General features: G+C 45.9%; 1 protein-coding gene across 3 annotated transcripts in view; it reads right to left on the bottom strand.

Annotated features, from left to right (window-relative positions):
- Nucleotides 1-27,238, bottom strand: part of LOC8029345 (serine/threonine-protein kinase Sgk1) — a 42,224-nt gene extending 14,986 nt beyond the window's left edge. The window contains exons 1-12 of one of the 3 annotated variants that reach the window (XM_040499867.2): nucleotides 27,111-27,238; nucleotides 26,293-26,519; nucleotides 25,377-25,507; nucleotides 24,159-24,242; nucleotides 19,357-19,505; nucleotides 16,368-16,464; nucleotides 15,010-15,038; nucleotides 14,813-14,918; nucleotides 10,787-10,954; nucleotides 8,246-8,358; nucleotides 3,195-3,231; nucleotides 2,579-2,665 (exon numbers count right to left, since the gene is read on the bottom strand). In XM_040499867.2, the coding sequence (XP_040355801.1) occupies nucleotides 2,579-2,665; nucleotides 3,195-3,231; nucleotides 8,246-8,358; nucleotides 10,787-10,954; nucleotides 14,813-14,918; nucleotides 15,010-15,038; nucleotides 16,368-16,464; nucleotides 19,357-19,505; nucleotides 24,159-24,242; nucleotides 25,377-25,499 (993 nt within the window). In that variant the 5' untranslated portion in view covers nucleotides 25,500-25,507; nucleotides 26,293-26,519; nucleotides 27,111-27,238. Of the gene's footprint in view, nucleotides 1-2,578; nucleotides 2,666-3,194; nucleotides 3,232-8,245; nucleotides 8,359-10,786; nucleotides 10,955-14,812; nucleotides 14,919-15,009; nucleotides 15,039-16,367; nucleotides 16,465-19,356; nucleotides 19,506-24,158; nucleotides 24,243-25,376; nucleotides 25,508-25,573; nucleotides 26,086-26,292; nucleotides 26,520-26,747; nucleotides 26,907-27,110 lie in introns of those variants that run through there. The other 2 variants (XM_040499868.2, XM_029982742.4) reach the window with 2 other exon arrangements.
- Nucleotides 27,239-27,334: the final 96 nt, after the last annotated feature.

Here is a 27,334-nt window from a genome sequence, read left to right as displayed (position 1 = left end):
TGCTGTGGTTCCTGGAAGACACTGCCAACGTCCGTGTCGTACAGGAATATGCGTTTTCATAAATGCGGGTTGCGAACCACAAGGAACGTGCTGCCATGACGGCAGCACGTTCCTTGCGTGTAGATGCAAGCATGAAAGTATGCTTGCATCTACTATAATAACCAAGTGTGAGAAATAGTTGCTTCCTAGAGAAGAAGTGTATGAACTATATGTGAATAAAATTAGAAATCTTTGTGTGTGATCAATCGCTTTTTTTTCACCGATAATCACCGATTTTAGCCTCGTCGTGAGACGTTCCTCCGAAATACACCGCTGTTTTGAAAATAAATAAACACCGAAAAACATCCGCCGATTTTTCTCACAAATAAACACCGGAAAGTACACACCCTAATTATAAGATATAACAGAGTATAGGAACAGTTCACAGCAAACAGGAAAATGGGACGTCTGCCTTACTAAGGGGTTCCTGCACCCCTTAGCCGCGTAATAAAAATGGAAGTTAAACGATTGTCAATGCAAAGTTGAACCACACCGATGTCTTCTCCCAGCACTTATGACCACGAATGCTAGTCCCATATGCCTTTTCATTTCTCATCCAATGATGTTGCTGACAGGACATGCAATGTTGACTGGGACTTTTATTCTTACAGAGATGAAGATTTGACATCCCTGAAGTTTTTCTAAGTACTTGTCAGGCATGTCCAGGCACTGCTGCCCTTGTTTTGTCAGATTCTCAATTCTCTAGGTCTCGAAAGAACCAGACTGCAAGACCAGGGCCAGATGAACGTATCCATGAGGTTCATTCTTTGGCAAACTGTTGACAACATTCATAAAATCTCGTTTGTGCCATCATTTGTCCTCCATATTGTGCTTTCAAAGTTCTTAAAATTTCAGCTGGTTAAATGTTCTTCTTTACCAGAAATTTTATTATGCACCTCTGCTTTAAAGCTTCAGACATTTTAGACGCCACCACGATAGTTAAAACTATCGCGCATGCATTTAATTTGCCATTCAGGGCGCGGGATATTCGCGAAGGCTAACATTAATGCTCTCCGTAAGTTTCGTCACGCTGCACTTGTTCGGCGATTTTTCATGAATAAAAGTCCCAATCAACCTTTAACGACCCTTGTATGTCGGAGAACTACCACCCCATACAACCAATGGAGAGCATCGAACCACCCTCTTTCTTCTGCTCCGCTCCCCCATCTTCTTCACCTTTTTGCGTCTATGTGCGCGTTTCTTGCCCCGACAGAAATGACCTCAGACCAGGCTCGAAACAAGTCTGGTCTTTCACAGCAGCTCATTCATTTTACAATGTCTTTCTCTGGCACAGATTCCTTTGCTGCATTCAATTCCCATGGTTCCGCTAGCTTCATTTCGCTTGGAGTTCCGAATTCGTGCTCATTGGTGATTCAGGCATTGTAAGAAAGAATTGCATCGGTGCGCGAGTTATGCCGCTTTGCACTGGCGACCAGTGGTCGACACAAAAGAATGCAACGACAGAAGGAGGTCTGCTTGATATTCGGAGGACTGTGCACTTGAATCTTTTCGAAGCTGTGCACAATGTCAACACAAGCTAGTGGAAGCTTGTAAATGCAGCAGTGTGGGTCTCGCAAACGGTTGGCCACGCCACAACCAAATTGCCCGGGGACAGCTATCCGACGCTCTCGCGTGTAATTTCCCCGTAGCAATGCGCCGGCCTCGTTCTCGCTCAACATTCAGCTCCGTCTGATGGAACAGCATGGACTGTCTCGAGCACTTAACGGAGCAGGAGGGCAAGGTTTCCTAACTTCAAGACGTCTTACCCTCCAGCCTCCAGATGCAAAGATGCCCGCTACACTGACAAAGCTGAGGAGAAATGAGCTCATACTCTCCTCCCAAATGCGGTGGAAGAGACGATACAAAACGATCAGCATGAAGAAACAGCAAATGAGAACAGCAAATACTTGGAGGACACAAAAGAAAACAGTACACGTCAAACAGCCAGTGTTTTTGCATGAGAAGCTCCAGAGCTTTAAAAGGCTGGTGCAATTAGACGATTGAATCAATGCATTATCGCTGCAATAAGCCTTTTTTTACGCAAAACTATTCAAAGTATTCGCTTAGAAACAAGGTATTTAAAATCAATCACTATATTGGCTTCCACTTGCTTTAGGCTAAACGAGCACTATTTGCTCAAGCCTAAAAGAAAACTTTACACGCTTCGAAACAACTTTTTGGATTCTGGAGTGCACATCTACACACTTCCATTTTACTTCTTTCCTTCTTTCTCTTGCTCCCTTTTGGTGTCTTTGTAAGTTGAGAGAAGAGGACGCAAAGAGGAGTTTCTTACTCGCAGAAGGCACCCCGAGGTTCTACAGTCCAAGCTCATTACAACAGACCTGGTTAGAACAAACGTTTAGATATAACATATTGACTTGTGAAGTTCGGTTGGTTTTCCTCTACATACCATTGACTCAACTTCATATCTGCACAACACATAATCCCCTTTTACAACAGACCAAAATCTTGGTCAAAATCAAGGTCTGTTATAATGAGCTGAGACGGTACTGGTTAAACGTGAAAGGATGAAACTGACCTCCGGCGTCCCACAAAATGTGCTTGTTGTGTCCTGCTCCCTGAGGCCTTCCTTGCAGAGGCCAAAGTCAGTCAGGACAACGTGACCCTAGGAACAAACAGTTGGAAAGTGAGCAAGTCAAATTAATACGCAACTAATTGCCAATAGACCAGGTCCAGAAAAGAAGCACAGATATTGGCCCAACAGTACTGCAAGTGGTGCGCAAATTATTTTTTAGAAATACCGAATCGGCTATTTTATTTGCACTACTATCACTTTTCTGGTATCATCTCAGCGAATATTAGGATTGGGACATTTTTAATGCCAAATTTGGTTTTGGCTTATGCCAGTTTTTATTTCCTTTTACCTCGTCACATTTAAACCACCACAGTAAAAAAAAAAAAAAAAACTTGCGTTGAAATTTTGTTTTTATGTCGGTCTTTAGGTCAAGAATCTTTCTCGGCTATAAAAAAGTGTAGGTCTCTGTGAATGCACCATATTTATGCAAAAAAAACTTGTAATGCTTACAATTCACTGTGCAATGAAAGTGAACCGGCTCAACAACTACCGTTGAAATCCACCAGGAGGACGTGCCAGTGCCTCTCCAACAACTAGCATGTCGGCTCAAGTGGCTCACCTGTGCATCGAGTAGAATGTTTTCTGGTTTCAGATCCCTATGAGAAAACAAAGAGAAAAAAATTTTCTAAATATGGGAAGTAACGGATGTTGCAGCCTGCTTCAAGCTGCCAAATACCCAACGGATAAAGTGAGCGCACGAATTACGACACCTGGCCCGCTGCCGCACCTCAAACTCTGAAGGAAAATAGAGTCAAATCTATTTTGTACGGAGCTCCAAACATAGTTTAACTTTGCGCTGTCAGAGTATTCAAAGCACTTTTCTCGCCTTTCGGCAGGCGAAACTTTCCAATAGGTGAAACAGCTTTTCCTGGTACCTTTGAGCACCAATTCTACTTAACAAAGAGCAGAGAAAGTAAAGGATCACTAGAGATCATTCTTTTGGGCTTATCACTGCGCATAATTGAATGAACGCTGCTAAAACAACCAGCGCCCATGGTCAGATATCAAACTTTTACCTATAAGTTGCCCGAATCAAGAGGAAATAGTGTTTTAAGATTTTGAAGGCTGTGCCCTTAGTTGCCAGCAGATATTATGTCAGCCACTTTGCACCTCACAAAATGACTGTGAGCCGCGCTGTCAAGAAGCTAACTGACGTCTGATGCTGAGAGGAAACCCTTAGCCCTTTGGATAAAGTCATAAAACAATTGCTTCTATCACTAAGATATTAGGCAGCAGAATTGCAACATACGGAGACGTACAGTAGATTGGGGCAACAATAATCAATCAGACACTACAAAGGCTGGTACGATTATTATGCCTGCACATAGTGTAGACCGCATATAACGTATGTCGCGGGAGTCGCGAAAATCCGCACTATAAGCGGTACCGCGTTATAACCGAAACATCAATTTTTCAGGCCAAAATACATGCCATGTGACAACTTAACTTCGTAAAAGAATTTATTTTATGTTAGATGAAAAATGAAGCTTAGTTTGAGTAAAGTCTTTATTTCACCAGACTAGTACACTTCTCTCTCATGTGTGTCGCACATTACGAAAGAAATGAGCGGCTTTTGCCTGGCGCAGCGGCGCAGCCTCTTAGCGGCGTCGCGGGTTGCGGACGGATGTTGCGAGCGTTCAGGATTGCTAACCCTAATCACTTTTCTCCAGAGATGAAAACGCGTGAAAATTCGCATCCCTCACACGGTACGCGCCAGTAATACCTTGAACTTGAGCACACGCATGAAATGCGCCAAATAAGAAATCCGGGCGATGTTCGAGGACACAAATGCTTAGAAATCACCACTGTAGTCGAAGTAAACAAACACGACGACACGGGCGTTTCTGCCGTCTTGAGAGCGCCGCCACGACATCGCCGCTCGAGTCGGTGGATCTTCCCTTCCAGTACGCGCTGGGTTATCATTGCGACACACAACGAAAATGCACAGTCAAGGATAGCGCTTTTACGCGGAACGATGAGATGAACGCCGTCTACGACGACGATCACAACGTTGATCACAACCGACGCCATGTTCGCGGATAGAAGCAGCCGGCCCGCGACGGGCATGCAACGCGCGCGAACACTTCTCCTCGACCTGCTATTGGTCTGCCGTTGCGGTTGTTGGTTTCCAACACAGCGGAGGGACGCACGCACGGGAACGACACGTGCGTGCGTCCCTCCGTCGCTAGGGCAACTGAAGCCTCTCTCTTCGTTTCTCCCGCTTCTTCGAGCACCCTCCTTGCCCCGCGAGTGCCGCTTGCGCAACGCTTGCGGCTCGCGCCGTCAGCGCCGTTATCTAGTGTCGCACAGGCAAGCGTGCTCGCTGCTCCGGTCGTCGGCGCGGTCGGCGGGCTGTGCCAGAAACCGCACTATAACCGGTATTTCCCTTCGCGCGCCTGCGTTTTAAGCGGTATGTAATTGACCTTTTTCAGAGTTCGTTGAAGCGACCGTGGCGCACCCTCGCGGAGATAATTCAAAACGTTTGCGGGCTCAGTCCGTCCTCCCGTCAACCCGTCCGCTTCCTCGACGCGATCGTCTTGGGACGTTCGTTGTGAAAAGTTTTTCTCGCTGTTTTAAGGCTGTCGTTCTCTAGAAATGGCTGATGACGATCCCGGAGGATCGAGTAAAGCAACCGTCTTCGACACTGCCGACTTTATCCGTCTGTACGCTTTTGAAGAGGGATGTAGTGCCGATGCTCCATCGGTACTGGTCGTCAACACAGCGTGCGTCGATCGGTACTTCGCGAAATACTGCAGACAACTCCGGAAGGGATGGGCCTTCAAAGAAGAAGCGTACGCCAAGAAGGTCATGATGAACAACTTTGATCCCTACCAGACCGTTCACCTTGTAAGGAGCACGTGTGCACCGCACCGTCTATCAAACCGGGACATTACAGGCAACTGATATCGCTTTCCAAGAGCGCCGATATCGCTCAAGCATCTTGCGACTGCGTTGCCCAGGGTTAGTTTATTTCTCCGGTAAAACCCGTGGCGATGTAATAATGTGTCTTAAGGATTGCAAGATGTGTCAATATTTTTAAGGCATGAGCCCCATAGTCGCTATCCTTTCGGCGCATTTGTATTGAGATCCGTATGTGCCAGTCCTTTGATCATATTTTATGCGTGACGGAATAAGTTATCTAAAAAAACAAAAAAAAAGATTTGTCGTCTTCGTCTTTTTCGTGGTACTTCAGCATGCAACTAAAAAGGGCCAGGCTATGTCATCGATCTACTTATAGAACTAGATGACGTGTTGATATAAAATTCTGTAGTAGGACATTTTTTTATTCAATATTTTAATGAGTTTCAAGCGTAAATATAAATTTTGCAGGTTGAGCGGAACATGCCAGCACATAGCTGACCTGCTCTTACACTATGCGAGAGTGTAAAGGTTTGTTTTTCGTGACAACGGCTTGGCGTCCCGCCTCTTTGCTGCCCTGCTATACCGTGCAAGCAAACTCGGTGCGGAGACAGGTGTCGGGAATGGCTAGCCTGCACGGAGTATAACGGGTATCTCCTGAGTTCAAACAAATATGATTGAACTAACCTCCAATGATGTGGACACTGCAAACACGCGAGTTCGCATATGACTGCCATGTCGTCCCGTCAGAGTTCTGGCGTCGCAGCGCTTGAATCCATTTTTCTTTCTTCTTGAGGTGCGCGATAGCTTTCGGGAATCTAAAGAAGCTCACGTTCGGCGTGGTTTTTTTTTTTTATGTTTGTACATCCAACAGCCGAGCAGCGGTGAGGCATCGCGACAGTGCCGGACAGACGCGCCTAGCGATGCGAGCGAAGCCAGGCGGCGTACGACGAGAGCCCGCAAAGATGGCGCCTTTCCCTTTCCTACTCTCTCCTCAAGTTCGGGCATGCGCACAAAATTCTCTGAAAAAGGTCAATTACATGGAGTTCTATGGGAGGCGAACCGGTGGTTTAAAAAAACCGCGTTATACCCGGTCCTGCACTATAAGCGGTTACGTTGTAAGTGGTCTATACTATTTATTTATGTTATCTATTTATCTCGAACATAACACCAATTGCGAAGGTTAATCAGCTCTGTAGGTATGTTAAAATAAAAGCACTCTGAAGTACTAGATATGCAGTCCAGCCCAGTTATATCACACCCGGGTATTTCGAATTATTGTTTACATCGAACAGTCCAAACATTCCCTCGAAAATCACAAGTACAGGGTGTCACAAAAAAATATTTACACATTTTTTTTTTTTACTGCAAAAATAAACTAGGCATCGCCGAACCCTCATTCTCCTCTCAAAGGTAGCGCTAGGGGTCACAACAAGATGCCAAAGTTTCAGCCCGATCCGATAACTTATTCAAAAGTTATAAGTGATTTTCTGAAAATTTCAATGGGAAAATGGTAGCCGACGGAGTTTTCGAATGCATGGGGCTCTATGGCACCAGAAACCGAAAATGGGCAAAAATGGGCTCCATTTTCCCATTGAAATTTTCAGAAAATCACTTATAACTTTTGAATAAGGTATCGGATTGGGCTAAAACTTTGGCATCTAAATGTGACCTCTAGCGCTACCTTTGGGCGCAGAATGAGCGTTCGGCGATGCCTAGTTTATTTTTGCGGTAAAAAAAACCCTGTAAATTTTTTTTGTTGATATCCCGTAATAGTATAGGAGCGTTGTTTTCTGTATCAAACACTCAATATAGCGAACCAAAAACATGACCCTCCAGTGAAACATTTGTGGCTCACTCATAAAAGGAGGATCGGTAAAAACCTGATCATCCTCAAGATAGAGAACAAAAAAACTTTCGGTAGGATGGCTGGAAGTTTTGTTTTGCCGTCAGATTTTTCACGTACAATTGTTAGGCAGGGACGATAGCCAAAAAGCAAAAGTCACGCCTAGGGTTTTAGAGTAACGACACAAATCAAAAAGTCAAATTGGACGTTTAGTGATTTATACAGCGTAAGGTCGGTCTGCCAGGATGAGGCGACACTGGTTTACACTGTAGATGAGCAATTTTGCCAGTGCAGTACGACTGCTAACCTGGGGTCTTTAACGTGCACCACGCAGTAGTGATACACGACTGCACGCCGGTACGATGCTCATCCAGATCGAAACGGGCAGGGGTGGGGCTCGAACCCAGGATCTCTGGGTTCTGCAGTGCGAGTATTCGCTCCACGCGCGTTGAGCTGGGTGTGCGCTTAAGCCCACTCGGCCACCGATCCCCCCCAGAATAACGACACCCGAGCCATCTTGGTGCTTAAAATTATGGTTGCCAATTAAGCTTCACCTGAAATTGCAGGAAAAAGTTTTTCCTCTCATTCCCCCGCAAGTTTTTCCTCCTCCGGAGTTGTTAAAATAGTTCACGACGACAGTTCACAAAATTGTATTGCCCGAGCTTTCCGACATCGTATCGCAAGCTTGGGAAGTCGAGTTTCTCGAAGTGTCGCGATCGTCAATCGCGCCCATTCCGCACTACAGGCCCCAAAATGGCGGCTGCCGCAACGGAGTCTGGGAACAGAGTGCTGCTACACTATGCGTGGCTATTTGGTGGCTCTAGTCACGGCGCCTAGTCACGGCGTGGCTCTAGTCACGGCGCAAAGGAAGCCGCAGGACAAGGCGCCTTGACGTGGACGCTTACCTGTACATGGTCCCTTGGGAATGCAGATAGGAGAGTGCGCAGGTGATCTCGGCCGCATAGAAGCGCGCCCTGGGTTCTGCAAAGTACCTCTCCTTCTGCAGGTGGAAGAACAACTGCAAGAGAGATCACAGGTGCCCTCTGAATACACCCTTAACAAAAAAGAAATGTCTAATACGAGTCATCACGATGGTAGTCATCTGCACCTAGTGCCCGATCAAGAATCGCGGGCTTCGAAGCATCTTGCACTGCCTGGCCTGGACGAATTGCCGTGGTTGCAGTGATATGACACGACCGGTCTCAAAAGGGGTTGCTGTCATTGAGACCCCTTAACCACTTCTTTCGTCTAATTGTCCTTGTGTCTTTTTTTGCCCCGTTTTCTACTGTTACCAATATTTACTGACTAGCCCAGCCACTAACTCTATTAGTCTGCTTAAATTAACCTTTTGATGGTACGGCGGCGGTTACGTATGTCAAAGTGCCAACTTAAATGTGAAATCACGCGCAGAGCGGAAGATGTTGTTACTAGCTGCGTCTTTGGAGAGCTATAAACATTATTGGAACGTATTTTGCCTTGCTGGGCTATTTATTGATACGTGCGAGATGATCGCTTTGCAAGTTGGCTGCTTTGGAGTTCTTGGCAATTGGAGCGCTGGCTCTTCTGGTTCAGACTTTTAATGTTTCTCAAGATTGAATTCCACATTCCACACGTGACGTCGCATGAAATGAGACGTCACGTGTGGAATGAAAGTGAATAAAACATGACATGTAATGCGAATTAAAAGTTGCCCCATGTCTCAAATGATTTCACTTCATAAAGTAATTCATTTGCCTTAAAGGGGGACACTACCCAGAAAAAACAATTTCTGCAAAAAAAAGTTGATCTTGAAAAATGTCATATTTACATCCACCAACGTCTAGAGAGTATTCCCAGAAAGTTTCATTAGTTTATACTGCATAGTTAATTTTTTATAAATTATTTTCGGTCCACCGATGCTAAAGAAAAGGTAGAGGTTCGAGCACTTTGAACGCATTTTTCTCCATTCCACTTTTTGGAATAAATTTCAGTTTAGGAAAACTATATTTTTTTTATTACGAAACTTGGATTCATTTTTACGAGTTTTTCTGGGGTGAAATTTTAAGTGGAAGATAACTATGAGTTTGTATTTTTTATTTTTGTCATTTTTCATGCTCGAGAACCAAAAGTTTGGACAAAGGATGGAAATCTAAAAAAACTGTATTTGTGTTTATGTGGCTTTTTTGTCATGAAAGATGGTATAACATAGAAATATAGCTCCATAGTTATCTGCTCTGAACTGTCCTAATGCAATGTAACACATGAAAACAACAAATTTATAAGTAATTTCAAAACGATAGTTTTCCTATGCAGACACGCCCACTTTCGTATTTGAACGTTTGCAATTTTTTTTGTACTTCACCCAGGTTAACAAAAATTGGCAGAACGGTTCTCAACATCAACAGAAACAAGCCCTGTAAATATAATTTAAATCGGACAAGTGGTTCAAAAATTCACTTTTTTGGGTAGTGTCCCCCCTTAAAGAAAAGGTTTGAAGAATCTTGGGCGGGATTCGAATGCACAACCCTTCGGTTGCGAGCCCGGCTCGCTATTGACTAGGCCAAGCAATATATTGCACCAAGACATTGATTTATGAATGAAACTATTTGGGAACTTACTGTTTGAGTTGCATTTGCAGGTTCTCACATTCCTACGCTCAGATTAATTTTTTTTTTTTTTTTTTTTTCAGAACTAGGGTAGCTTACAAAGTTTATCTTATAGAATGCAAGGTGGAGTTTGTTTTATGCTCGTTGCATTTTCATTCATCAATTCTAAGCAGTGTTCCTCCTTCCTTGGAATTCAGCCCAAAACGTGGCCGCACACGTTTCCTCACTAAACTCGGTAAGTAAAATGTGAATTGATGCGCAATCAGACACCAATTCAATTTCCCCGCTAAAGTTAGATGGGAAATTACACGCTGCACTTTTGCGCTACACCCTTTTATGAGGCACGCTCTAACGAAACCCTAGAGCCAAACTGTGGCGCCCGGGACGCGCCTTTGGCTGGCGCGTCTAGCGTCCCGTCCCGCCCACGCCTCAAAAGCGGTCCCAAAGGGGACACAAGGATGTCGCAAAAGCCGGAGCGTCACGCCCTCGGACGCCGCAGTCCTGACGGTCGGGTGCAAAAGTTCTTGGAAACAAAAAGCACGAGAAGATGCCAGTGTTGCCGTTGTCGCAGCGGCATCCCGACTCTTGGTTGCCAAAGTTTTCGTCGACCAGCAAAATTGAAGAGCACCGTCCATTGGAATTGGCATCTTCCACATCCATGACGCTCTTAAGACGTCGTCAAGCGGAAATCGAGGCGCCATATTTTATTGAGGTAAACCGAGGTATACGCGCCAGTCTGAGACGCATTCCAGCCGCCATGCTCCAAACGCAACACTGCGCAGAAGGCCGCTCCTTCGCGTCTCGGGGCAGCCGTGCTGCAAAGCGAGACGCTCGCGTTCCGTGGCTCACGAGGCGACTCACCTCGCCCCCGTTGACGTAGTCGAGGACGAAGTAGAGCTTGTCCGACGTCTGGAAGGAGAAGTGGAGGCCCACCAGGAACGGGTGGTGCAGGTTCTTCAGCAGCACGTTGCGCTCGGACATAATGTGGTTGCGCTCGTTGCGCTTCAGGATCATCTTCTTCTGCAGCACCTGCACGGAACCAGGAGCAGACGATTCCTTTTGAGCCGCCAGAGGCTCACGAGGGAAGGCGAGAAGACGGCAAACCAAGCGCACTTTCTGTGGCAATGTTCGGAGTGCACAAAATTGGTGCTCTGGCTTTCACATTTCTATATTATTATTGCCGCAGCAGCGTGACAGAGTCCCGGTTGCCTACTCTGAACGGCAAGCCGCCAATGCAACATGCCACTGCCAACGAGGCATTGTCAGTTCCTGGAGTTAGCCAGGGAGCTTTAATTATTGAGCAATGCATTCTGCGGTGGGTACAGCAGCGAAACGTACTGGCACGAGAACTGCACGCTAAAGGGTCTTACTCTGTCAGACTGAAACACTTTTCAAGGCCTTGCATGTGCCTGCAGTACAAAGAACCAATGAAGCTACAGCTCTTCCCAAAATCATGTGAGAGACATTCCCTACATATCGCTCGTATTCGCAATTCCTGCCCTCTTGCAGATGAACAAAAAACCAGAAGGGTGGGCACGGCGACGGCAGAGCGGAGGTTGTGGCAGAGACTGTCAGCTTTGGTCCCTTGCTGCTGCTATTACCGCAAGGTTCTGGTCCGCATGTTTGTACGTGAGGCAGTTTTAACAAAAAATGTGAGCGCGTTAAAATGGGAACTTTTGCGTTCCGCCTCGCAACAGCGTTGCACGAAGGGACCGGGATGCCTAACTTCGTTAGAGATTTTTCGTACGTCGCATGTGCTGCGGATTTCTGGCCTCGCGGTCATCGGCTCGATCTGTGCTCAACGTGACGGCAAACGTTCCCGCTAGTATTGTGTAGGGCTCTCACGACCGGTCTACGAAAAATGTATTTTTTGCCCTAAGTAGGAGAAAACTGGTCCCGCAAAGGCATGTCGAGCAATAGACATCGGCAATGGGTTTGCGTTTCAAGGCCGTTACAAGAAACCTGACCAATTGCTCCAAGCACTTTCGAAAGACAGAATATGCATATTTGCTCTCAGGTAATAATAAAGGCCAAAAAAGAAATGCTCAAAGCATTTCAAGCGCCTCCGAGATAGCCAGCTGTTCCAAACAAGGGCTTAGAACGGGCACTTTTGGTGAGGCGAATCGCAATGCTGCATATACACAGTACATAAAAGTATGGTATTTAAAATATTCATTTTCGACGTAGCAATAAATAAAATCCTTAAACCAGGGGTGGAAGCGGGCTAGAGCCTTTTGTATCAGGGCTGGGAGCAGCAAAAGTCCCACTTTGGAGCAGTTTTGGAGCAGTAAAACGCTCGCTTTAGAGCAGCTCGGGAGCAGCAAAAGTAAGTTTTGGAGCCGTCGAAGTAGGTTTTGCAGCAGGTCACGGAGGTCAAACAAATGTCTAAAAGTGATTTCCTGTTTCTAAATGTGAAAATGTAGCAAAAATATATGCATGCACATCCCAGAATAATTTTCAAGCAACATACATACACACCTTTCTATTTCTATTGCATTGAAATATGGAATATTGGCAATTTATGCAAAGGAAAGGCTTTGAGAACCATTCCGGCAGCAGGCAGAGTCATGATAGACTTTATATGGGAGGCCCCGACAATAAAAGCCTAGCTTGAGTCACGCCACTACAAAACCGTCTACTTAATAGACCAATTGTAAACATGTATCCAGAAAACTAAACCACTGCGAGGTGTCAGATAAACTACCTTCGCTGACTACAGTTTTTGTTTAATAAAGAATACACATGTTCAATCACTACTTAAAAAGCCCTATATCAAGTTTAGTAACAAAATACAAGGCTACTGACATTTGACAAAAATTCAGATGCAAAATAAAATGTGTATTTTATATCTTTAGACTACCACAGTCACTCGTACATATGCAGCTTTAAGCATCGACTAGAAGAGCAACGCAACCTTATGTACTCCATAAAATGCTGTGCATTGCGTGTCTCCATAAAAAAATTAAGGTATCACAACATGTCTCAGAATAAAGCAGTCCTTGCTGACCTGTTTTCATTAAATACAAATGTTCTTAATCCCTGTTCATAAAATACAGTAATCCCTACACCCAAGTTAACATACAAAGCTATATCTACATTACTTTGGATGGAAAAATATATTGTCTTAAAGATATCACAGCCACTAATACATATGCAGCATAAACACTGACTAGAAGAGCCCACAGGCTCCATGTTCAAAAAAAAGGGGTTGTGACTAAGCTGAATCTGTGTAATTTAGAAACAACTGAAGTTCACCTTTTTTTTCACAGTTTGAAGAGCAGAGTCAATTTCTTTTATGCGCTCGAGTACTTTGGGCAGTTTAGAGTTCACATCTCTTAGCAAGAGGTGTCCACTCCCCACCTTGTCCATGTCCTTAACTGCCTCACCCTTGCTTATGAGTTCTTGTGCACTCAGTAGAAGTGCTTTAAGAGAAGACAGTTTGAACGAGACTGAAAATGAGATGTAGCTGATCAGGCGCTGATCCCTGCGGGGCAGGCAGCCTTCTTATGTGACAAAAAGCCCACCAACTTCTCTCTACCCTACCCTACCCAACCCCCCCCCCTTCCCCCCCCCCCCCAACCAGATACACCTATACCCGAAACTTATACGAGTAGGGTGGCTATAGCAAGTTAAGGTACGTTCTTGACAGGAATCGGCAGCGCGGGAGTGTTGTACGGCATTTCTGATGTCACCCCCACTCCTCCACGCTAAAGGAAAGAAACAAAAAAGTGTGTAGCACTGCCAATTAACCAACTCGCTTAAGATCGCGGGTATTGTTTTCGCCAGTGGTTTGACGGCGGGAGACAACACACGACAGCGTGCACATTCGCGCACACAATGATAGTTTTGGTTTCGTTTTGATAAGACAAATTGAGCTCGAGAACGGATGTGCCTGTGCTCGCGGTTCTTCACGGCTAAGCGTCCAAATATGGTAGGCTACCAAATAACAGGTAAAGCTAGTAAAGACCACTTACTTCTGCTCATGTTAATGGCCAAGGTAGCCCACCGGTGCCGAGGCACCAACTCCCACGATCACGGCAAATCGGGACCACGGGCAACTGCATGCGCGCTCCAACCGCGCCAACCAACTATGCCCGAAACCAAACCGATCTGTTCGTATATCAAGCTCTTTGTAGTAAAAAACGACATCGCACTCTCGATGAACTAAAATCGGCGCCTCGCCCTGAGGTTAGACATGGTTCGGAGCCCCAGTCGAGTTGGTACAAGTCACCCGCAGTGACACCTAAGCAAAAGTACACACCACATGGTGGCCCGTGGCCAACCGTTTTCCGCTAAATTTAGAGAAAACACAAAAAAAAAAAACAAAGTTGAAATTGGCGTTTTGGAGCAGGCTGGCGCAGGAAAGTGAATTGGCGCAGGGTGGCGCAATTGGCGCAGCGCTTCCACCCCTGCTAAACACGCTGATGACGTGAATAGGCGGTTTTAGCGTAGCGTTATTGCAGGCTACCGTGAGTACAGCAACGCTCCTGGCGTGCGCTGCAAAGTGTGCTTCAAAGGCGCAGCGCAAGCTTTCGGTTGCAATGCTGCACCGTGCGGTAGCCTGGGGTCTCACTATCCTAAAACTGCCCATCAATAACCGTAGTGCAGTTTGATTTTGCGTTGCATTACGCTACAGCCACGACGGTGAGCGAATTGTGACCCTGTGACACAAAGACATCAATAGTGTGAACGCTATTCTTCCAGAGCTTGACGGTCGCCGTGCACGGCTCACTTTTTAGAGCGTAATGGCCAGTGCCCAAAACGCGCACAAAGCTTCGCAAGTAGAGGTTTCTGCAACTTTTGACGTCCCTATTTTCCCCATTGGGAGGGGGAGAGAGAAAGGAGTAAAGGGGGCAGGTATGGGCAAAGACTACGAAGGAACCTCACCTTGACGGCGTAGAGTTTCCGCTCCACTTTGTGCCTGGCCAGCATGACCCTTCCAAAGCTGCCCTTGCCGATCACCTTGAGGAACTCAAAGTCTCCGGGCGTGGCACTGCAAAGCAGAAGAAGAAACCCGTGAGGCTACGGTCCCCGTGCCGCAGTTTAATCGTTCCTTTCTCCAGAGTTGGTCGACAGATACTCACTGTGGCTTCTCTGTGCATCCGAGATCCACCTGCGAATAAGCGGAGCAGTCTTCGTAAGCGTTTCCCCCAGGAAGGTTATGTCTGACGTGACTGGCACGTTCAAAGGAACATCGTGGAATGCATTGCTCGGAACAGCTGAGAAATTTTAGAAGGTATAGTACTGATCCTTGATGCTCCGAAATGCATGCCATAGCCAAATGTTGCAGAAAAAAAGCAAAAAACTTTCAGCCTTTCCCCTCTGGTGAAGAAGGAAGACCAGCAAAGCTGTACTATGGTGGGAATGAAGTAACGGCCGGTCGCAAGTCGGCAAGCCAGAGTGGAAAGGCTCGAAAGGTTGCCGCAATCTCTGAGTGGCGGCAGCAAGCAAACAACTGACAAACACAACACTCTGGACAGCTACCGCCATCTATGAGTGACAGCGGCAACCAGAGTGTTATGTCGACATTTCTGTGTGGACGGACATGATCCTGGGGAAACTAGCCCTTAACAGCTCCGCTGTGAAAGGGCATGCTCCTTTAAATTTTTTTTCCAGCTGAATTTCTGTATTTTGTGTCCTGGCAATGGAATTTATGTATAAACTACAGGCAGTACGAATACACTCATCTACGACAAAACTTCCGATGGTTTAATACACAAATCCTTCGGAAATGTCAAGTCAGCTTAGATAAAAAGAAACTCTAGCGGTACTAGAAATACCGATCAAAAAAGTTAAGAAAAATGCTAGTTTTAAGATTTTGTGACCTTCGAAACTTGTAATCGCAGGGAAAGGCGATGAACCAAAGACTACAGCACTTCCCAGTCATTAATGTTGCTTTATTTCCAGTCGTGGCTAAGTAACACCATTGCTGACGAGATCACGATGGCCCAAGGCCCTGCAATTACTAGAAGTGGGCTATCGTTTGGTGTTATTGAAAAAAATAGCAAATTGTCCCAAAATAAGAGAGGGTTTTCTTTCGCGGGCGGGGAATCTCTCGAGATATTACGGTATATCTAGGATTGACAGCTAGTGGTGCTTCACCTAAGGAAAAAGCCTAAAATTCAAATTAGTTAAAATTAATGTTAGAAAGTGCGCCTCGGACAATGTAATACAAGCACATTAACATGCAACAACTTTCAGCCAGAAGATTCTACATGGCGTTTAACCTCAAAAGTAAATATGAACCATTTTTCGATTTGACGACGCATACAATAATATTACGAGCCACCAGAATCGTCTAAATTTTCTAACGCAAACAGGATATGAAATGAACAACCAATGCGTGCTTCAGCTTCTATGCAAAGCGAGGGCATTGTTCCGAGCCTCATTACACAACTTCGCGGCCCGTTCCGTCGGACGCCAAAAAAGGAGGGCTCCTCACCGGCGCTTCGGCAATGGCGCCTGGAACCTCTTCCTCTTCCGGCGTCTCCTTGTCGCCCAGATTCTTGTCCACGTTAAGGAAGGCCCTGACCTCGGGGCTGGAATGGACAATGAATCCCCAAACACAATCACTCTAGAATAATGAAACGGCACATTCCCAAGGTGTGGAAGCGTCTATGCCAACTAAAACAAATTGGCAGCGACATCTCCACCTATCGATCAAACCGTCTCGTGCAGAATTGCCACGTTTTTACGACACACCTTCTCGTCATGGTAAAACAGCCCACAGATCATGGAGGAAGAGAGAAAACATGTAGGATGAAAGAGCGCCAACTCCCAACCGATTTATTTTGAAAGGGACCTGCCCATTTTCTTCCTCAATGTTCCGTTTTGCTGTGTCGAATTGCCAACTAGCTCAAACTACTACTTTATTTATTTATTTCAAATAACCTCAAGGCCAGAGGCATTACAGAGGGGAGTGGGTGTTAGTAAGGCAACTAGTTATAACGCTCCGAAACAAGGTGCGGTCGCTGATGGTGACGATATTCTCCAGAAGGTCGTTCCAGCTCACAATAGCGTCCGGAAGTCCCGGATAAAGGTAGGCCGTTGAGTTGCATTTGGGTAAATCCACTCAATCTTTTTATTTACTCGAATATGTCATGCCTCACGATGTAGCCGGGCCCCAAGATTGAAAAAAGCGTCAGTTTGATACTTTAGACCCCTGCTACGAAGAAAAAAAAAAAGGGCGCGGGATGGCCAAAAAGACGCGCTTTTTGTTAAGGCTCGTCAAATTGTGAGGCGCTGGAGAAAACCAGCCTTCTGCGTTAAGTCCTTATTTCAAACGCTTTTACGGCAAAAGCCTTATTTGTCCTATTGAGCGAAAAAGCTGCGTATAAGGCCATAAAATAAAGATTGAGCGGCATGCGCTGCTCAATCGTATGCTCAAGAACAATGCTGTCCCTGACGTCGTCCTTGAGGCCGTCTTAGACCTCTAGGACGACCTTACATAAAAGCAGCGTTGTTGTGCCCGAGAGATGGCCAAAAAGATAGATCATCAAGCACGTGCCCCTCACGCTCAAGTGGGGGAGCGTGATGTCACTGCTGGAGCGCCGTGTGCAAAAGGTGCGCCTCGGACTTCACCTGTGCTTGTTGTGTGCTTCGTGCCATGGGCTGTGAGGCAAACGCGTGTACATCTACAGCCTCGACATTGGCAACAGCGTCTACGTCTACGACGGCTTCCGAAGGCAAACATGGCCGGCCAGGCAAATACACCACAGCCTCCTTTAGTATCCTCCTCTAGCTGTCGGTCTCGATGTTCTCCTTATGATCGTCCTAAACATCGTTCTTGGCGATGTCCACTAGGACGTCATCCTAGATGCCGTTGTTGATGCCGTGCTTGGCGTCGATCTCTAGGACGTCGGCCTAAACTTTATTACGTGTAGAAACATTACTTGAAAACATTTCTCCCGTAAGACTAATGCTTTTGCCTCCCTACACGTAAGTAGTCTTGAGTGTCCTCCTGTCATTTTTTTTTTCATGTTCCGCCCATCAAAAAGCATGCGGGAAGTGCCTCAGCACGCACCTCGTATCGCTGCGCTGCAGAGCTCTTCTGCAGCATAAAGGCCGTCTGCTTTCATCGCCGTCACCATGGCAACGAATGTCAAATTACCTTTTCGGACGGCGCATGTATCACTGGGGGGCATGTTAACCCACATCCCCTGCCTGCGTTTACGCCACTTCGCGGCGACACTCTGCGGCTGCTCATTACAAAACTATAAAACTTTGGCTAGCAGACTGCATTCGGAAAATCGGCGTTTGCTGTCATGATGACGGCGATGATAGCAGATGGCCTTTATGCTGCGGAAGAACGCTGCAACACAGCGATACAAGGTGCGTGCTGAGGCCTTTGCTCCATCCTTTTCAATGGGCAGAACACGAACGAGAAGTTTGAAAAAAGGATTTCAACGTAAAAGGGTGGTTTTCTCCAGCGCCTCATAGTTTGACAAGCCTTACACAAAAAGCATGTTTTTAGACTGGAGTTTGGAGATCGCCTCTTTACAACAACGTGGGTCTCAAGTGTCAATGTGCCAAAAAAGCTTGCAGGTATGACATAAAGGAAAATGAAAGAAGTATAGGATGCTACTCTGCCAAATACTGGGTCCTCCTTACCAAATCGAGGATGGGCACTCATACTTGGGGACAACTTTTTATGGATTTTCCAGAGGGGAATGTGTGCATTCGGTATCCAATGTGTGCGAGTATATGTACTCCTGTAGTTTCAGAAGCGTTCACTGGAGTTTCAGAACTGTTCTCTCAAACTCCTTCACATCTCCTAAACTCGTTCACATCTCCTAAACTCGTTCACATCTCCTAAACTCGTTCACATCTCCTAAACTCGTTCACATCTAAACTCGTTCACATCTCCTAAACTCGTTCACGTCTCCTAAACTGGTTTGAATTTCCGAAGTTTGTTCGCACCTAAATTTGTTCACATTTCCTAAACTCATTCACGCCTCCTAAGCCCGTTCATGCCTCAGACCTGTTCACATCTCTTAAACTCGTTCACATCTCAAACTCGTTCTCATTTTCAAAACCCACTCACGGCCCCTAAAGTTGGTCATGATTCTTAAACCTGTTCCCGTCTCCAAAATGCATTCTCATCTCTAGAAACTAATTCCCATTTTTAGGAACTCATTCCTATCTCTAAAAATTCTTTCCCATCTCTAGAAACTTGTTCATAACCCCCAAAGGTCATTCACAATTCAGAAACTCTTAGATTTCAAAATCTCTCACCACTACAACATGTTCACATTTCCCAACACGTTCACAATTCCAACACATTCACATTTCCTACACATTCACATTTCCTACACATTCACATATGAAACACGTTCACATTCCTAGAACTCGTTCGCCCCTTTAAAACTCATTCCCATCTCTAAAAGTTGCTCAATTCAGTGACAGTTCAATCGAATCACTCAGACACTCACTGCTGCATGAGTTTCTCATCGAGGACCAACTTCTGGATGAAGTCGTCTAGCCCCTGACGACGGGTGCGGATGAAATCAGGGCTGAAGTTGTTCCCAAACAGCTTCTTGCCCGGGAGCTTGAGATGCGAGCCCGGGCACTGCTTCTTGATCTGAAGAGAGAAGCCGTTTGCGCCAAATCATTGCAGCCAATGAATTCACGCTGGAAAGCAATATTCTCACAAATTTTAGGAAACCACCTTGTTTCAAGTGCTTTTAATGAAAAGCCGCCACTTTTTCCTGTGTACAGAAACCATGAAACCCATCATTTCAAGACCAAATGGTTTCTTCAAGTACACTTTACTGCACAACACTAGGAAAAACTAAATTTGTAAATAATTTCAAAATGAAGGAAATTAGAAATTATACCATTGGACAGGCAAAATGAGAAAACATATGATCTATGATATTGGTGCGCCCGGTTAATGGTTTTGAGTTTAAAATGTTGCGCTTGACTATCAGTATCGACAATCAATGATAACCAAACGACAATCAAAATGCAAGTTCTCAAAGACTTGAAAGCTACAATGCCATAGAGCAGTGGTTCTCAACCACTGATGTTTGGGGACCCCTTGTGGATTGGGAGAGGATGGAAGCCCACCAAGAGGGGGGTATTGAACTATTACAATGACAAATGGGCAGATAAAGAAAGCTAAATGTGTGCAGCTCTGAAACAGAGAATAATCAACCTTACTCACTCGGAACACATGGTTCAGTTTATTTAGCTCTGTGAAACAGCCAGCACCAATAATAAAAAAAAAGATTTATTGCTCAGCTTGACTGATGGTCGAGTTTCTTGACCCCAACAAGGCCTTCAGGAACCCCAAAGGGTCTGCAAACCCCCATTTGAGCACCACTGTCACAAAGAATGCAAGTGCAATCCAATACTACATATCATACCCATTTCCGTGACAATAAATCAAATATTTGCCTCCGCGACGATAATGGTTATCTGTGTTCTCAGGCCGATATTGCAACTCGTTTTGTAAAGTATTTCAGTTCCTGCTATTCTTCTTTTCCCACGAGCAGCTCTTTTAGTTCCATTGACGTTGAGTGTTTCAATTATCTGTCTACATTTACAGTTTGCATTGAAAACATTCCAGAAGCTATAAAAAAACTGAAACCCAAACTATCAACCGGCATTGATGGCACACCTAGTTTTATTATAAAAGGTTGTTGCTCTATTTTTGCTCCAGTTTTAATGCATATTTTCAACTTGCCTCTTGCACAGAGTTATTTCCCCGAACTTTAGAGATTCTCCGCACTTGTGCCTATTTTTAAATCTGGTGATTCTATGCTGGTTAAGATTTACCGGCTGGTGTCACTGTTATGTAAATTTGCAAAAGTATTTGAAAAAGTAGTCCATATGCGTGTTTACTTTTACCTGAGCCCGATGATAACTGAAGCTCAGCACAGATTTCTAAAGGGGAGATCGGTAGAATCTAACTTACGCTCATTTTGAAATTTCTCAGCAGCAATTGTGTCCAGTAGCGGACAGGTGGAGGCAATTTATTCCGACATGTTGAAAGCGTTCGACCGTGTTAGTCGTGATTTACTTCTGCAAAGCTCACTCTGCATGGTTTCAGCCCACATCTGTGCGCATGGTTTCCTAGTTATTTAAGAGGGTATCGAAACTCTTTTCGTGTTGAAGAAAGCTACTCCAACAAGTTTGTTTCTAAATCCTGGGACCGTTTTTGTTTATAAATGATACTGTTTCCTCTGTTAGTGACTCAACCATTCTTCTCTTTGCCGATGATGTCAAACTATTTTTTAAATGTGAGGTCAGTATTGGATTGCACTCGTCTTCAAGCTGACATAGAACATGTTTCAAATTGGTGCTTCAAAAACCACTTTTCACTTAATCCTGAGAAAACTAAACATATTGTACTATCTAGAAAGTGTGAATTCATTTTTTTTCTTGCAACCTCGAAGGTGCCTTGATACCCCGGGTACCTTTTGTTAGGGATCTTGGTGTCCATATTGACAGTTCACTATTTTCAAAGAACACATGCCTATAACTGTTAACGCTGCGTCAAGGGTGTTAGGCATTATTTCTCGGTTATGTCGGCAGTTGTCATAACCCTCTTGTTTGTTGCATTTGTTTAAGTCACTAGTTAGATCCCGGTTAGAATTTGGCTCAGTAATCTGGAAATCATTATCTCTTGGTCAGGCAACGGAAATCGAAAATGTACAATAGCAGATGATGAGATTTGTCTATGACCGCTATACTGGAAGGAGGTCTTTTTATCATTATGAAACGCTACTTCACCGTTTTGCATTATATAAACTTGCCGTGAGGAGGCAGTCCAGAGATTGTTTTTCTTCATAAAGCTGTTCATGGTCACATCAGGTCAATGGATTTACTACGATCCATTGCACTCCATGTTCCCTCGAGGGCCAGATGGAAGGTATTAACGTTTTATCCATCTTGCTTGTCCCCTGTATCCCCTTTGTCACGGATTCAATTGGCCCTCAATAAGGAACATCACCTGGATATTCTCATGTGTCTTCGGGAATTTACCTTGCTTGTTCGTGAATGGACGTCTTTCACGTAGATATTTTAATGAGACTTTTTGTAGTATTTGTATTTAGTATTTTAGTTTTTGCAGTATTCATAATTTAGTGCACCACAGTGGAGACTGAAAAGTTGTTTGTGGGCACAGAAAATAAAAAAATTATTATTTTTATATTATTAATATAATGAATCACTAAAAACAATCAGTTTGTGGACTACAGAAATGTTTGCATTGGATGGGTCCACATAAATAGAAACTGCACAGAACGATAAAATATTTGAAGATAATTGGATACAATAACTATAACTGAGCAGTTTGAGCAAACAATGACGAACATGAACACATATTAGGGAATCTACCGCAAGCAGTCTGTTTCCGTGGCCTAAAGTCCGATCACTATTATAAGTCTCGGTGCCAGTTGTCCCGTTTTAAAAATGGAGCGGGCAAAACATACTTGGACTACGCAGAACACTAATTGCAGTATACCTCGTATTGGTGGAGGTGAAACAAGGGACACTGAAGGATTTGCACCAAGGTTTCAAAGCAGGTAGCCTTGCCCAAAAGTACAAACTCTTCTCCCTTTTGCCATTCCATGTTTGACACTGTTTGACATTCCATGTTATTGGTGCCATGTTCGACATTCCATGTTCGACGCCAAAGATGGTACGGACGTTGACGTCGACATTATCATCGACGACGGGCCGTTTCCTATTTCTATTCGAGCTGCTTTTCTCGCGACTCGGTTATAGCCGATCCACACGACAGACAGAATCGCAATTATCGTCCGCGGACCTTGTACCACGGTCTGCGGATTCCCGCGGTCCGCACCTCGTCCACGGACTGGTAAAGTCGAGCGCCTTTTCACTCGCGGATTTTTGGCGGGAGATTGACTTAAAAAGCGTTTAGTCTGGCAATGATACAATGTTTTCTTTTTTTTTTTTGACGATTAAAACAGAAATGGCGCATGGTTGTGTTTCGTGCATTCGCTGGTTCATTTTGTCGCACGATTCTTGCTTCCACGCATGAAAGAAACTGCAGAAACTTTGCCCAGCTGACGCGACGCAGGTTCCGGTACTACTCCAAATCCGTGTCAACAAACTCCCGTCAAAACTCGTCTAGCACGCCGTGATCATTTTTGCACGTCCAATCAGGCTTTCACCGAGCGAGACCTTTCTTGTGGCTGAAGTGTTGTGCACGAGTGCGGAGTGTGTCAAGGCATCTCCAAACACCCCTCCGGGAGCCTAGAACTTCGTCACTTCTACGCCGAAGCCTTCTCTAGCAGGACCCATGCCTGTGTCACTCTCAAGCTTTGGGTTAGTAAAGCTAGTGGCGCTTTGCGCAAAGCCTATCACCGTGTTCTGTCCCAATCTGAATGTAACAGGGGCGTAAGATTTTTTATCGGGGTAGCAAACGCCGATTTCTCTTTTGGACAACGGTGCGATGTTGGAGTTTCGCGTCACTGCGGGGTGGCGAACAGGTCCGTCCGCCCGTGGATCAGTCCGTCGTGTGGATTGGCCATAACCTATATATTCTATGCGCGCACACAAATTGGGAATGGCATACGTATAGCAATTCTTTGCAATGTACACTAGGATAAAGGCCTCATTTCCACATAAGCATAAATTTCCTACATTCTCACGCAGAATTTACCAGAACAGATAATTACCGTAGAATACCGTGCATCTGCCCATCTCGCATCTCGCACTAAGCACCCACCCCCGAAATTTTAAGAATCTCAGAAAATATACACAGTACATATATATGTAAACTTGATGACATCATGTGTGCCCATCCTCTCTTTGTTCGCGATTATTTTCAAATTTTGTGCGGGCGCTTGCTCGGTATTTTACGGTAGGACAGGTATTGTACTTACCTGAACCGAGGTAAATCTTTTTTCATTGACAAAGCCCCTAAGGCTACTCTTCCCTAACTGGCCTTTTCATGCAATGATTTGGTGTCTGCATACTAATGAGGAAATTATACAAAGCAGGCTTTGTTCCATAACAAGGGCCGACCTAACTTTGGGTGAATGTGCCACACTACCACTACAAAAACTCCATTACACCCCCAATTCAATAAATCCCTATGTTGATATTTGATGGCCGCGTTTGCTGACTTAATGTTCTTTATAAAAAAAAACTCCTCGCAGTGCAACTATCAGAATGTTAACAAGTTTGGGGCCAAATTCTATTTTTGAAGAATTCAGCCCCAATCTCTTCATTTTCGAAACTGAATACCAAGGGCTCTCACAATGTCGAGAAGTTTGCTGAAGTCGTTGTACCGCCGCAGAACGAACCAGGAATGGCCATCCACAGTCACCACCACCTTGTAGACCTGTCAAAGCAATAGGACATTTGCCACTACAGCATCTTTGGGAGCATAGGTTCTCATACTGGGTTCTTCTAAGGGCTCCCAAGAGTTCCCTAGCAGAACCCTTGAGAACCATAGGGACCCTAAGGGGAACCCAAGAGTTCCTCAAGCTCCTAAATGTGCATGGTCATGCCTGCCCCTAAGTAATGCTCTTCTAGATTTAGCCCCATTTTAGAGAATACAAGTCATCCATCCAAGCAAAACTATACGCCAAACACATTTTAGTATATGCATCGCTGTTTACAAGGTCCGTAAGGTATGCTTTACTGCATCAATAATCAGACCGGTAGGGGCTTATCAGTCGGGAGAGATAGGATTTCCTCGAGAGAAAAGTGCAAGAACCCTTGCATTAGAGCATAAAAAGAAAAGAAATAAAACGAGCAAAGATGACGGAGTTATCTATCCATTACAGGTGCAACTGCGGTTTCCACTGACATTGCACGAACCACATAAACAAGCTTGCTAGACTACTCGAAAACACCGTAAATGAAAGAATGACAAAGGTTAGGTCATGCATCACAACAGCATGGTTGTTTTACGAGAGTCTAGTCAGAATAAAAAAATTAATAAAATTCGGAGAACTGCCAATTAGATTTAAGTTAGTTCTACTGTGTTATGTAACTGAAAAAAGTGTTTCACGATTATCAATGCTTAGTGACTACGCTATTAGAATAGCTCCAGCTTTCATATTAGGATAGAATGTGCCTATCTGTGAGGTGTGACTACATCCCAAGCTTCCCTTTCAATATTGGAGTATGACGTAAAGGAGAAGGCCGAGAATAAGCAGATTGTGATGACGACTGACACGACAACGTTTTTATACAAAGCTCGTGAAATCTAGCAGTTTTCACAGTTCTTAGTTCTTGTCCCTCTCTGTCACAATGGTGGCCATGTAAACAAGCTGACTCATGAGCACCATTTTAATGACAATAATGACACAAGCATAGGAAGCTCAGATGCAACATGCATCCAAGCGTCTTATGCTACTATTGAGAGCTCGAAATGTAGCCATTTTAAAGCTGCTGCAAACGCAAGAAAAGAGCAGGCATAGTGAAGACCGGCCGTCCACAAGGCCCGTCGTCTGCAGCACTCGCTCACCGTGAACTTCTTGTTTTTCTCGTGCACCTCGGAATTGGTGACCGACGCCGTGGTGAGAGGCGGCGTGGAGGAGCCATTGTGGTGCACCCTCAACAGTTGGGGTACCGGCAAGGGTTCCGACATCTTGAATCCTGCGATACCGAGGAACGCCCGTCATCAAACATGTCTCCGAGGCCCCCGACCCCACACACACACACCGTCGGCGCACGTGTCTAGATGGCTCCAGTCGCGGAACTTTGCCGAAAATAAGCTGGCCTCACGGTTCATGATCATTGGCACCGCGTCTAGCGCCCTTAAGAGAGCGCCCGCTACGTCAACAGACGGGAACGGTCCCGCAACCCTCGCTGGCCACCACACCGCTACATTTTGGGGAAGAGGGCACCTCAGACTTCCCAAACAGACTGCACCGCTACTTGTTGTCCGCGGCAGGCTGCGAGATCGGTCGGCACGGTCGGTTAGTCGGCTCCCCGAGCCGGATATCTTATCGCCGCCCGCGCTGAATGGAGGCTGCTGACACCACACAAAAGCGGCTGCCGCCGTTTGTTTTTGATAAGGCTGCCCATTGTACGGGGCCACCGGTCGGTCGATCACTCCCAGATCCCCCCCAGTTACCCCTCTTTCGCTCACCCTCCACATCGAACGTATCGGAATGCCACACGCTCGCCCAGAGGTGTCCCATCGCCGCAGGTCTCAAGACAACCGCCAACATGACTGAGCCTAGGGCGCTCCGCCAAGGCCAGTACTGGGGGCCGCTTATTGCGGCTGTAAAGCGGTAAAACAAAAGAAACAATTCCGACCCTTTTTTCTTTTTATGGGGGCCTACTCTCGGTCTTCGGGGGGATCGAGGGAGGGGGAGTGGGGGGGAGGGGGGGCGTTGGAGGAGCGCGGGGTTTGCTGTGAGGCGTCGTTTGCCTACCAGGGAAGGAAGCTGCTCTTCCGCTGATGCTGTCACCGCGGCAGTTGCGGACTCGACTCGGCGGTTCGCATGACGGCCCCCGGCAGCAATCGGCGAGCCGTACGCGTTGCGCGATAAGGACTTGGCTCGGGCTCACGAGGACCTCGATAAGCCGATAAGCAGCCGACGGGGACGGTACGGCCAGCCGCGAAGCACGCGTCTCTGGCTCGTCAGCAGGAAGGAGATCGCTGAAAAAGAGAGAAGAATGCCATTCAATGGACGCACAGAGTTCTCAACGACGCGTCCGCGCGGGCCCCGCGACCGCTTCTTCGGTCCACCGTACCCCTGCCGTTTTGGGTTTCTTGTCTGCGGTTGTTTACGATGCCGAGCTGCTTTTTTCGAAATGGGAAAAAGCCACAATCTGGATGCTCACTAAAGTGACCCAAACTTTGTTCAACCAATTTTGCATCGCTTACCCGTGTGCTTCCAAGGCGTGCCGAGCAAACTCGGGAGTACTCTATTCACGCGCAGGAACTGGCGCCCGCGAATTTAACGCAATTAATACGCGAATTTGGAACGGTGACGAGCAGCGCAACTTCAATTCCCGCGAGGTTTTTGTGGGTTTTCTTTTTTTTGCGAGCTGCTGCGTCGCCTGCCTTCGGAGTTTGAGGCGTGGTGTTTCACTCCCCCGTGGTTGAAGGGAGGGACGAAGACACACGATCTGTCGGGCACAGATGACAAATGAGCCAGGGTGACTAAGCGCCAAGAGAAGAGTGCGCGAGTCGAGAGGCCGCGCTGACTTTACCCAACAGCCTGTTTCAAAACGACAACACACTCACCATGCTGCGAAGTCGGTGCGCTCAGACGCGCGGATACCCTGCGACCTTGCCCCACTGGCGCCGCTTCAACGAGGGATTCGGGGCTCTTTTTCGTGTTCTTCGGAACGCGAGAGAAAGTCGGCTGGAATGGGCGCGTTCAGTAGCGCCTCCCTTGCAACAACCGCGATACTCCCCCTTCTCAGAAAAAAAAGTGAAAACACACAAAAAAATTAAAAAAAGACACA

The sequence above is a fragment of the Ixodes scapularis genome, unplaced genomic scaffold (genome assembly GCF_016920785.2).
Source record: "Ixodes scapularis isolate PalLabHiFi unplaced genomic scaffold, ASM1692078v2 PGA_scaffold8__174_contigs__length_109621045, whole genome shotgun sequence".
In the NCBI taxonomy this organism is placed as follows: Eukaryota; Metazoa; Arthropoda; class Arachnida; order Ixodida; family Ixodidae; genus Ixodes; species Ixodes scapularis.
This window is presented reverse-complemented; position numbering and strand designations above follow the sequence as displayed.